The sequence below is a fragment of the Helianthus annuus genome, chromosome 6 (assembly GCF_002127325.2).
Source record: "Helianthus annuus cultivar XRQ/B chromosome 6, HanXRQr2.0-SUNRISE, whole genome shotgun sequence".
Classification (NCBI taxonomy): domain Eukaryota; kingdom Viridiplantae; phylum Streptophyta; class Magnoliopsida; order Asterales; family Asteraceae; genus Helianthus; species Helianthus annuus.
This window is the reverse complement of record NC_035438.2, coordinates 121,684,358-121,695,905: the sequence shown is the minus strand read 5'-3', so window position 1 is coordinate 121,695,905 and position 11,548 is coordinate 121,684,358. Positions and strand designations below refer to the sequence as shown.

The 11,548-nt window shown below is 37.9% G+C and overlaps 1 protein-coding gene across 4 annotated transcripts; it reads right to left on the bottom strand.

The window, feature by feature from the left end:
- Window positions 1-2,632: 2,632 nt before the first annotated feature.
- LOC110865879 (mitogen-activated protein kinase 9) lies at window positions 2,633-9,365 on the bottom strand. Of its 4 annotated transcripts, none has more exons than XM_022115213.2 (11): window positions 9,264-9,364; window positions 7,324-7,726; window positions 7,116-7,243; window positions 6,554-6,613; window positions 5,775-5,924; window positions 5,321-5,476; window positions 4,797-4,934; window positions 4,648-4,721; window positions 4,411-4,530; window positions 3,414-3,564; window positions 2,633-2,910 (listed from the first exon to the last, which is right to left on the bottom strand). In XM_022115213.2, exons 1-11 carry the CDS (start codon window positions 9,327-9,329, stop codon window positions 2,875-2,877), a joined length of 1,482 nt encoding a protein of 493 aa, XP_021970905.1. In that variant the 5' UTR covers window positions 9,330-9,364; the 3' UTR covers window positions 2,633-2,874. The 4 variants fall into 4 exon arrangements, with proteins under 4 accessions (XP_021970905.1, XP_035830534.1, XP_021970903.1 ...); XM_035974641.1 differs by having other exon boundaries at window positions 9,123-9,350; XM_022115211.2 differs by having other exon boundaries at window positions 4,648-4,934; window positions 9,264-9,365.
- Between the last annotated feature and the right edge of the window lie 2,183 nt (window positions 9,366-11,548).

Here is an 11,548-nt window from a genome sequence, read left to right as displayed (position 1 = left end):
ATTTGTAAAGATGGGTTCCACATGCATGGGAGTATTAGGGCAGTGGGGGTCGTAGCGTTATAGTCCGTGATAAAACATTTACCACGCGTGGAGAATTTTGAAGACCACCGCCACCATAGAAGTTTAACGCGTGATTAATCAACGCGTGATTTCTTCAACACGTGATGAATTTTATGTTGTGAGGGTAATTGTTGGTTGGGGGAAATTGTTGGGTGTGGTGGTGAGTGATGACCATTGACAACTAAAAAGGCTGTGAGTGATGGAAAAATGGTTGATGACATGGCGGAACTTGATTGGGTGCTTGTGAGTGATGGAATTCTATCACTAGTGACCATCCCCACCCCTTTAGAATTAGGGATGGATGTGGTGGACAAAAAATCATCCAATGTTGGAATTTCAAGAGATTTAATATTGGAGTTTTTAGATAGGTAGTGAGTTTCTACAAATTCCACATATCTTGAATGATAAAGCCTATTTGTTTGTGGGTCAAGACATTTGTAGGCAGATTTCGCTGAAGAGTAACCAACAAAGATGCATGGGTGAAGCTTCGGTGTGGAGCAGGGGCGGAGCCACGGGTAACAAAGACATCTAAACGGCTTTAGTTTGGTGTAATTTGGTGCGGTGCCAAAGAGAACGTGAAATGGACTTTTGGATGCGAGAATATGAGTCGAAAGATGATTGATGTGGTACACAGTCGTTTGGAAGGCATGAGACCAAAATTTTAGTGGAAGACCCGCATAATGAAGCAATGTAAGACCAGTTTCAACGATATGTTGATGAAGGTGCTCGGCAATACCGTTTTGTTCCGGCGTATGTGGGGGTGTAGTGTAATGGGAGATGCCATTGGATTGAAGAAATGGAGCTAGGCCTAGGTGCTCGCCAACATTATCAGCGAAGATGGAAACGATAGGTGTTTCAAAAACATTTTCAACAAGGCATTTAAATTGAGGAAAATTTTGGACACATCAGATTTATACTTCGTTGGAAACAACCAAGCGTATTTGGAATAATAATCCAAAAACAAGACATAATATAAAAGACCATCCACAGATCGATCGTTGAACTGGCCCCCACACATCTGAATAAATTAATGCAAAGGTTTAGACGTGTTTTGTCCAAACGACAATTTGTGACTTTTATTAATAGCACACGCTTGACAGTACAAGGTGGAATTATCCAGAGAATTGATATGAAGACCTCAGTCGTTACAAATATGCTTAAAAGTACGTAAACAAGGATGTCTAAGCATATGATGCCATTGGATAGGCGAAGCCAGAACAATAGAGTTGAGTTGAGGACGAGAAGGCAAACGATTGATATAGTATACATCATCGATATTCTCCCCTTGCATGATATGTGCCCCCGTTTTGAGACCCTTCACAACAAAATGGAAAGGAAAAAATTCAACCAAAACGTGATTAGTACGACATAACTTTGCAACGGAAATAAGAATTTTTTTTTTTTTTTTTTTTTTTTTGTAATTTAGGAACACAAAGTATGTTAGGTAAAGCCAAAGTGCGAGTAGGAGTGTGTATATTAGTGGAACCAATATGAGAAATAGATAGATTGGTGCCATCACCTAAAATGATTTCATCTGGTCCCCCATATTCAGAAACATAGCGGAGTGAAGATTGACAACTAGTGAGATGGTGGGAAGCACCGAGTCAAACATCCACGAAGGAGGTGACTGGGTTGTCGATGGTCCGGATGAGACAGAATTGGCAATCAGACTAGGAAGGGATGTGTTGAAAGTAATGTGGTTTTCTTTTAAAAACCTTGCAAGTTTACGACATTCTCTAGTGTCGTGTCCCGGAATAGAACAAAATTGGCAAAACAAGTTTGATTTGGTGTTGCGGTTTGCAGAACTATGTGAGTAGCCAGAAGGTCGGCTAATACCATGTCATCTGTGAGATTAACTTCCATGGAACCGATTGGTTCCACGCGGGTATTCAGATGAAGGACGGGAAGGTGGGCGTCTGGATTGACGTTGCTAAAAATTGACAGTGGCTCGGATTCTTTGAGGGATCATTCATGATCGACTAGTTTGTCATAGAGTTCCGGGTATGAGATCGGGTGTTCCCGGGCCTTGAGAGCAGCAGTAAGTGGAGCAAAATCTTCGATGAGTTGGTTACAGATGTGAACGAGAAGATCCTCGTCCTTGACAGGACTTTGAACTAATGCGAGTTCGTCCAAGATACAACGCAAGTCATTTAGAAATTCGGCTACGGAGCGATTACCTTTGGGGTTCTTTGCAAGCTTCGATTTAAGAGAGATAACTCTTGATCGACACAGACTGGCGAAACTTGAATGGAGGCGACCCCGAGCCTCTTTTGCGGTGGATGAGGAAGCGATCAGCGGTTGAATGGTGTCGGAATAGGAGCCAAGGATTGCGCTGAAGACAATCTGATCTTGACGGTACCAGGCTGCGTAAGCCGGATTTGGTCAGTAATGGTGGCGGGTGGTGGACCGATTTTGCCAATGATAAAATCCTCCAGTTCAAGTCCGATGAGTGTAGACTGAACATGTTAAAGTATTTTAAATTTGTATTATTTTGTATTATTTGACACATTATTTGCATATGTCGTAATTAGGTACTTGTTACTCATGTAAAGCAAACACCTTAGACAAAACATTATTTTTAAGTTATGTATTATCGAGCCTTAAATCGACCAGAATTTTGACTATAATGAGTCATGACAAAATTTCACAATTAGCACGGTTTTGCAAATGCTAAATGAGGAACAAGTTCTTCCCTCATTTTACACGCAAAAAACATGTCGGACTGCGTCGCTTATGTAAGAAATTTACATTCTTTATCACTATAATGTGTAATGTCTTTTGCATTTCCACCCTTGGAACGAAAGAGCTCGTCTCTTACTGCTCGTCTTGTTTATTTTCGCCAGGTTCTTCCTACAAAAGACAACGAGAATGGTCAACCCAAATCACAAATACAAAGGAGCAAAGCTACTTCAGATTCCACCTCCACCGGTAGCCACCATAAAAAAAACGAGTGAAGCCATTTTGATGCTTTTCTTCTACTAAAACGACCCATTTTGACTCAAACCAAGTTTATATATTTCTAAAACAACCCATTTGTACCCGAACTCAAACCAAGTCCGTTTTGTCAAACGTACTGATGATCGATCAATGTCCAAGATACGAAAACAAAAAACTTCATCTCATATACACAAATGCTAACTTCAAACACACGTCGCAATCAACCATTTTCAGCCATTGGATGACCGAACAACTACATTCTCTAATATCTGCTATAATAGAAGGTGACCGTTGATTCGAGCTATCCAATGGCTATAAATGTGTCAACATAAATGATCACATGTGTCTATTGCGATTGTACTTATATTTCATGATATTGAAGACAATATAATATAGTTTGAAATATAACATGTTACCTCCCGTGTTCCTTTTCCTCCTATACACTTGGAAGCACTGATACTCGCACTCTTCAACAAGCTACGGGAACTGTCAACACCATCTGAAGTTTGTTTTTCTGGGTCGTTTTCTTGAGAACCATCATCTTCCTTCGGTGCAGGAACGCGCTCCCTGGACCCACATAACATAAATTCAATTGAGTCCCACAACACAACACCATCCTTAATATCCAGTCGATTCAAAGGTTTCATGCATTTGAATACATTTTGCATGACTTGCAACCGTTTGACCTTGTTGACCCGTTTGACTTATTTCCACTTTGGTTATTTTGACCTATGGGTGTAAATGAGCCAAGCCACTCATGAGCTACTCGAGATCGGGCTCGGTAAAAGCTCCAAGCTGGGCTTAAACGAGCTCGAGCCCAAAAATAAGCTTGTTGATAAACGATCCCGATCCTGAGCTTCACTTATTGAGATCAAGTAGGCTTGCAAGCCTAAACTAGCCTATTATTTGTGTAACTTTTATTTAGTATATTAAATATACATTTGTATCATAATAATTATTATATATATAAGTAAATATAACAAAATATTTATGTTATGTATACAAAAGATAATATAAATATATATCCTATATATATATATATATATATACAAATTAATTAATTAATAAATAACGAATGAGCCGAGCTGAGCCGAGCTTGAAAAACTACACATGAACCAGGCTCGAGCTCAGAAATAGAGCTCAAAAACTTGCCAAGCTCGAGCTTAGGCAAGTTCATGCTCGGCTGTGCTTGGCTTGTTTGCATCCCTAATCAAAATCAGATCTAATTATTTGACCCTAAACAATTTTCATATAGCAACTTCATACCTGCTTCTCAAAATCTGATTATTTTGACCCTTAACAATTAGATAATCAAAATCGCAATCACTTGTATCCAAACACTCTACATGATCTATCTAACATGATTAGTCAGTTTAATCACACATCCAAACAATTAGGAGTTCGGTAACTTGCCTTGGAAGTGAGGCATGCTGCCTTAGCAGTGGAGTGGTATTACTACCTCCACCTCCACCTCCACCTTTACCCATACCCTCTTCAAGATGTGCAAATTGCCTCTTAAACCGATCGACCCCACTGGAATAAACAACAACAACAACAACAAAATAATTTGGTAACAATTACATCAACTAAATTCCACAAAAAAAATGTTATATAACATCTTTTTTCGATAGACTTAAGGAAGCGTTTGACCTCGGGTACAAGAAGCTAGTTTGTTCACCACCGCGTAGATACTCTTGTAGCATCTGAGGATGATACTCCAAGATCTGGTTATGTATATGACAAATATTAATGTTAACATAAACATGATAATAATAATAAATATTTATTGATAACCAAACCTCTCGATAAATTAACTCTCTAACATCATCTTTTCCCAGTTTCCTCCTCTCAAACTCGAATTCAAGTTTTGATATGGGCTGAGTGGATGGTTCTCGGTCCACATTTGACAAGCCATTAAAGTAAGGATCGGCTAGTGACTACAACAGAAAGCGCATTATATCAAAAAAAGATTCCAAATCGATCATACATTCATACTTCTTTCTAGACGGGTCAATTTTGGCTGTGTTTTATCTCAGGCCAAATAACAAAAATAGCTGAAATTAGAATGGGTCAAAACGGTTGAAAAATGCCCATGTCAATTAATGCATACCTCCTACATCATTTTCGTACAAAGGTTTAGATTACTACTGTTATAATATTGTTTTTGTAACCCGACTCTACTTCTTTATAATATTGTTGACCCATACCTAAAATGACCTGTTTCAACAAATCACCCGACCCGACCCGACCCGACTCTACTTCTTTCTGTTTAAATATCAATAATTTAAAAACAGTCAAAGAGTCAATGCATTTGGTAGCATACCTCTTCAGCTGACGGACGGTCTTTGGGATCAAATGCAAGTAGGCGTTCCAGAAGTTTAAGAGCCAGCGGGTCTACATTAGAAAACTTTTGTGTGAAAGGAATGGGCTGCTTTTTCCGCATATTATTAAGATATCTCCTTGCCTTTTCATTGCGAATCTGCATGTTATAATAACAACTTTTATTTTTAAGTAAATTAATATAAAAGGAATTGGTGAATATAAAAGGTTTTGTTAGTTAGAAAAGAAATGGGCCAAATAGGTTGACGGGTCAAACGTAAGCCAAACTGTATTCGTAGTGCATAAAACCTCCTAAATCATTTATGTAACTATAGTTTTATAATAAAAAGCAACTGAAAAAAAGTGTTTCGGGCCAAACCAACCCAACCCGTCCGTACCCCACAATTTCTTGAACTTGCTATGGTTGACTCGGGCAAATAAGAAAAGAAAAAGCTAACCCTAGCAATGGTTTCGGGAGGAGGGGTGCCCAGCAAATCAGTCATGAGATCCAACTGATGTACCACATTTTTTCCGGGAAACAACGGTTTACCCATAAGCATTTCGGCGAATATGCATCCAATGCTCCAAATATCAATGGCCGGAGTATACTGCAAAACAAACCATCTTAGTAATTGACATTAAATTTATTAATGAATGATTTAGATCGTTGTATGCTGTATAAATAAACTATATATCAGTTGACCCGATCAAAATGAAGATAATAACTATAAGCATACGAAAAAAAGAACCCTTTTTATAAGGACAAAAAAAAAACATAGCCCAAACTAGGGATGCTTAGAAAGCTTGTAGTTCAAGGCTCGCTTGAAATCGGCTCGTCTGTAAACAAGCCGGGACTCGGTTTGTAAACGAGCGAGGGCTCGTTTAATTTAAAGCCCAAGTTTTAATACCTGGCGCGTTTAATTTAAGGCCCAAATTTTAGCATATATAAATTCTAAATTATAAAAAATATGTATTATTTTTATGTTAACAATATTACTTTTTGCTGTTATATTATATATGTGTGTCGATATGTGTAAAAAATACAATTAATTTTTAAATAAACGAGTTGGCTTATTTCAGCTCGTTAAGATAAACAAGCCGAGCCGAGCTGGCTTGTTTAATGTTAAGCTTGAGCCCAACCTAGCTCGGCTCGGCTCATTTACTGCCCTAGCCCAAACCGACCCATTCACTTATACATAGATTACAGTACAAAGAGGCCAGATTGGGAGTAACATACTTTAGAGAAAAAGGAGCCACAGAGTTCAGGAGCACGATACCATCGGGTTGCAACATAATCCTGTATTAATCCAAAAATAAAAATAAAAATAATGTGACTAAAAACATTGTTTTTTCAAAAGATTACGCTTGGTTTTAAATTGCGTGATGCGCTCCGATGCGTTTAGTCCAAAAATCTGATGCGTGATGCGTTCTTTATAAAAAAATAGTTAAAAATTATTTATACATAAAAACTTACAAAAACATACTTAAAGTAAAACAACTGACGCAATTAGAAGATAAGAGTTGTGTTTTTTGGTCCAAATCAAGCATATTAAGATGTTAATTATGGAAAAAACCGAACACAGTTCATAAAATCTGGAAAAAAAGCATAAGGAACAATGTTGCATGCATCAGAGCGCATTATGCGAAATGCGCGCAATATTCTCGCATCACGTAAACGCATCGCATCAGCTGTTGCGATGCGCTCATTAGTGCATCGGGCGCATCACGCATTATGCGCGCATTTTAAAACCAAGAGATTACGAATGGGAAAGTAAGACAGTACACATAAAAACACATACTGTCCAGAATATGGCTGTTGGTGCATCATTAAATGACACCCGGGCAAGTCCAAAGTCACAAATCTTCAATTTACAGTCAGCATTAGCAAGAATGTTTTTCGGCTTCAAGTCTCTATGATATACATTAGCTGCAGGAGTTACATCAACAATAACTTAATTAACAACAATATCATAATCAAAAAGTAAGAATAAACCGCTCTTGACCCACCCGAGTGAATATACTTTAGACCGCGAAGGAGTTGGTACAAGAAAAACTGATGATGTTCGGGTGTGAGATCGTCATTTGCTCTAATAACTTGGTGAAGGTCGGACTCCATAAGTTCAAAAACTACGTAAATGTCTCTAAACTCTCTTCTAGAAGGAGGAAGCATAATATGCCTAATTTCTACGACGTCCGGATGCCTTAGCAATCGAAGGAGTTTGATTTCTCTAAGGATTCTTGTGGCATCAGAAACATGTTCAAAAACATCATTAATCTTCTTGATTGCGACCTTTTCTCCTGTGTGTGTATCGGTAGCAGAACCTACAACACCGTAACTTCCTTTGCCAACAACTTCTAGAAGTTGGTATCTACCCGCCTCTCCATACTCTGTAAAGAATTCTCTTTCGAGCTGCGCATACAACATCAACAAAAACCATTTGGTTACAAAAAACTAGTAAACAAAATAAGTAAATGAATATGATAACGCGTGTGGTCAACAGATAATCCAATCCAACTGCCCATATGATCAAACATACTAAAAGTTCCCAAATCACTAGCAGAAATCAGCATTTTATATACATTTTAATGCAGTTTGGCACATACAAATTCTGCAAATACAGTTCAAAATTCGAAAAACATCGGAAACAAGCCAAGCCGCTCGTGAGTGGCTTGAGATCAGTTCGCTAAAAGCTCGAATGTAGCTCGAGCCTAAAAATAAGCTTGTTTGATAAACCAGTCCATGCTAGAGCTTCACTTATCGAGCTCGAGCTGGCTTGAGAGCCTAGATGAGCCTATTATTTGTATAAATTGTACTCAATATATATTTATATAATAATTATTATTAGATAAATCATGACAAAAATAACTAAATGATAGATATTATGTCATATATAAAAACACTAATTAAAATGTATTAAAAATAATTATAAATGTTTATTAATCAATAAATAATATACAAGCTGAGCTCGAGCTTGAAAAACTACTCACGAGCTGAAATCAAGCTTAGTTGAGCTTGTGATTGGCTCGCACATTTTGGACAAAGCCTTAACCAAACCATAAACACACTAGACACACAAGAAACAATATATCTATGGTAATATTAGTGCATGGCAAATGAGCAACATTACCAGCTATACCGCAGCTAACAAAGGATTAGCCTCAAATTCATGAATAAAAAAAGAGTAAATTGCCATTTTAGTCTCTGAGGTTTGGTCCAAATTGTCATTTTAGTCCAAATAGTTTCTTTTTTCTCCTCTGGGTCCCAGACTTTTTCATTTTCTTGCCATTTTGATCACATTGCCAAACTCAATCTAAAAATCTGGTTATAACCAGGGGTATTTTTGGCATAACTGTTGTATATGTTGTATAGTGATAACCAAGGGTAGCATACAACATAATTTATAAACCTTATAATAATTTAATGCCAAAAATACCCGTGATTATAACCTGGTTTTTAGACTAAGTTAGGCAATGTGATCAAAATGGCAAGAGGAATCTAGAGAAGGAAAAAAAACTATTTGAACTAAAATGGCTATTTAGACAAAAAATCAGGGACTAAAATGGCAATTGACTCTAAAAGAACATGATTTTTGGAAAAATGCACCCCTACAACGACATGTTCCAGTTTTAGATTTTTTTTTTTTCATCTCGGCCAGGGCAGGGGTACGATCATCGCAAAAGAAAAAAAAAATTATTTCTTCATCGTGATGGAAACAAAATGAGAGTATATTTTTATTATTATTGTCTACAATAATTATGAATGAGCAACAAGATGAAAATGAAAGTGAATCATCAAACAAACAAACCCTTTTGAGAGGATCCATGGGAAGAAATCTTGAAACTTGTTAATAATAAGTGCAGAAGAAAGATGAAGGAATTGGGTGGTTGATAATCGGAAAAGGTGAAATGGGGTGAGGAATGATGATGAAATGGGCATAAAAACATACACAGATGCCCTTGTTTCTCGAATCTCCATCGATCTCCTCCGTTCTCTCTCTTGCCTCCTCATCCATACAGTTCAGATTACCCGGTCAACTCTATTATTATTGTTATTGTTATTTAACATAGAGTTAATTATTGTTTTCGTCCCTTAAAAATTATCATTTCAGTCCATTAGTTTAAAAATTGTGATTTCAGTCCCCGTGGTTTCACTTTCGTAACCATTTCAATCCACCTCGTAACCATTTCAGTCCATGTACTTAACAGAATAATGGATTGAAATGGTTACGAAAGTGAAAACATAGGGACTGAAATGGTTACGAAAGTGAAACCACAGGGACTGAAATCGTAATTTTTAAAATAATAGACTGAAATAGTGATTTTTGACAAATTACAAGGACGAAAACAGGAATTAACTCTTTAACATATCATTCAACATTTATTTAAATAAAATTAATATTATCAACTTAAACCAACGGTCGTCTCCGCTCTTTAACCACCAGTATAACACTTCAATTTTTTTCCCTCTTTTAACCATTGCTAAACAATTTCTTTAGGGTATACGGGGCACTCTCGGTGACCCCTCCCGATGACCCAAGTCCCCGCTCGGAAACACCTGCGCCATCAACGCGGGGACCGAATTCGGTGAGCATTCTCGGTGTGTATCCACCGATTGAGAGAGAGGAGAGAGAGAGGGGGTGATTGGTTTGAGTGCTGCCATCATCCAAACTCCACCAATCATATTTTTTCCTTTTTTTATAAAAAAATAATTGTGTGAGTGGAGTGATGCCATCAAATTGAGGGTGTGAGGGAAGTTTAAGAGGAGAGTTGACGTGGCATAACCTGATTGGGTGTGTGTAAGAGAGGGGACTCCCCTAAGAGGGGAGTGCCCCTCTCACCCTTAGAAACATCTAGACATGGAGTGATGGAGGTTTCGGTCCAAGTGTCACATACTATGTTTTTGTCCCTTTTGCCTTTGACACATTTGGCTCCCTAGTGTCAGAAGCTATCCAATTCCTGACCAGGGTCCAACGGGTCATCCAGAACAGTTGCTCAGCCTTAGGGAGACAGGGTTTTGTCTTTGGTAGATTAGGATTTGCAATTCAGAAAGGGGTGGCGGCGCAACTTGTTACCCGTCTACCTTCTGTTTTGATGTAACTTGGCAAGTTTTAAATTTGAATGAAAGTTAACTTTATTTGAGTAAAAAAATATTTATTATATTTTGTGTTGCTTACTTATAATACATGCCATTTTACAAGATTGTATCATAAGTTGTAAAAGTTTTTAATTACTAAGGGTGTAAGGGGCACTCCCTTAAGATGGGAGTCCCCACTCTTACGCACCACCAATCAGCTAGTGCCACGTCAACTCCCCTCTTAAACTCCCCTAACACCCCATTTTGATGGCGGCACTCCCCTCTTAGGGGACTTGGGTTTTTTTTTTTTTTTTTGTAAAATTATGCATGTTTATAAATTTAAAAAATATTAATAAAAATAAAAATTAAATAAAAGACATTTCATTAAAATAAAAAAAAAAACCTAGGAAAATAAAAATTACATTCAAAGTAGAAAAATAAAAAATACATTCAAACTAGAAAAATAAAAATTACATTCAAAATAGAAAAATATAAAAACAAACTACTCGTCGTCCGAACTCACTTCAAGGTGAGGCAGATCTAAACTTCCGAGATGCTCAACGAGATCGTGTTTTAGTCTCCAATGCGTGTCTTCGTCAATGAGCTCGCTATAAGCTGTATCATCGAAGACGGGTTCGACTGGAGGATCTTGAATATGTACCGGTGCTATCGCCCTTCCGTCGTCTTTTATAATCATGTTGTGTAAAATAAGGCACGTATACACGATGGACCTTATCTTTCTCACCGTTTTCGAACGCATTGGACGATTTAGTATTCCCCACTTCGCCTTTAACATACCAAACGCCCGTTCCACATCTTTTCTTGCGGCCTCGTGTTGCCTCTTGAACTTTTTTTCATTCGGGTCGTGAGGATATGGAAAAGACTTCACAAACAGGGACCAGGTAGGGTAGATCCCATCAGTAAGATAATACCCGCGTTTGTATAAGTGGTTGTTCACTTGAAATGGACAATTTGGCGCCGTTCCGTTTCGTTGAGCAAGAAATAATGGAGATTGTTGCAGCACGTTGATGTCATTTTGTGAACCCGCCGGGCCACAAAAAGCATGCCAAATCCACAAATCTTGAGACGCCACCGCTTCTAACATAACCGTCGGGTATTGATGATCGCCTCTCATGTATTGTCCACGCAATTCTGTGG

Excerpts from the sequence above, each read along its gene's own strand:
- LOC110865879 (XM_022115211.2), bottom strand. The coding sequence starts at position 9,329 with ATGGATGAGGAGGCAAGAGAGAGAACGGAGGAGATCGATGGAGATTCG. Across the intron at positions 6,614-7,115 it reads CAACAGCCATATTCTGGACA|GATTATGTTGCAACCCGATG; the intron begins GTATGTGTTTTT and ends GGATTAATACAG. Across the intron at positions 4,531-4,647 it reads ACTAGCTTCTTGTACCCGAG|TGGGGTCGATCGGTTTAAGA; the intron begins GTCAAACGCTTC and ends TGTTTATTCCAG.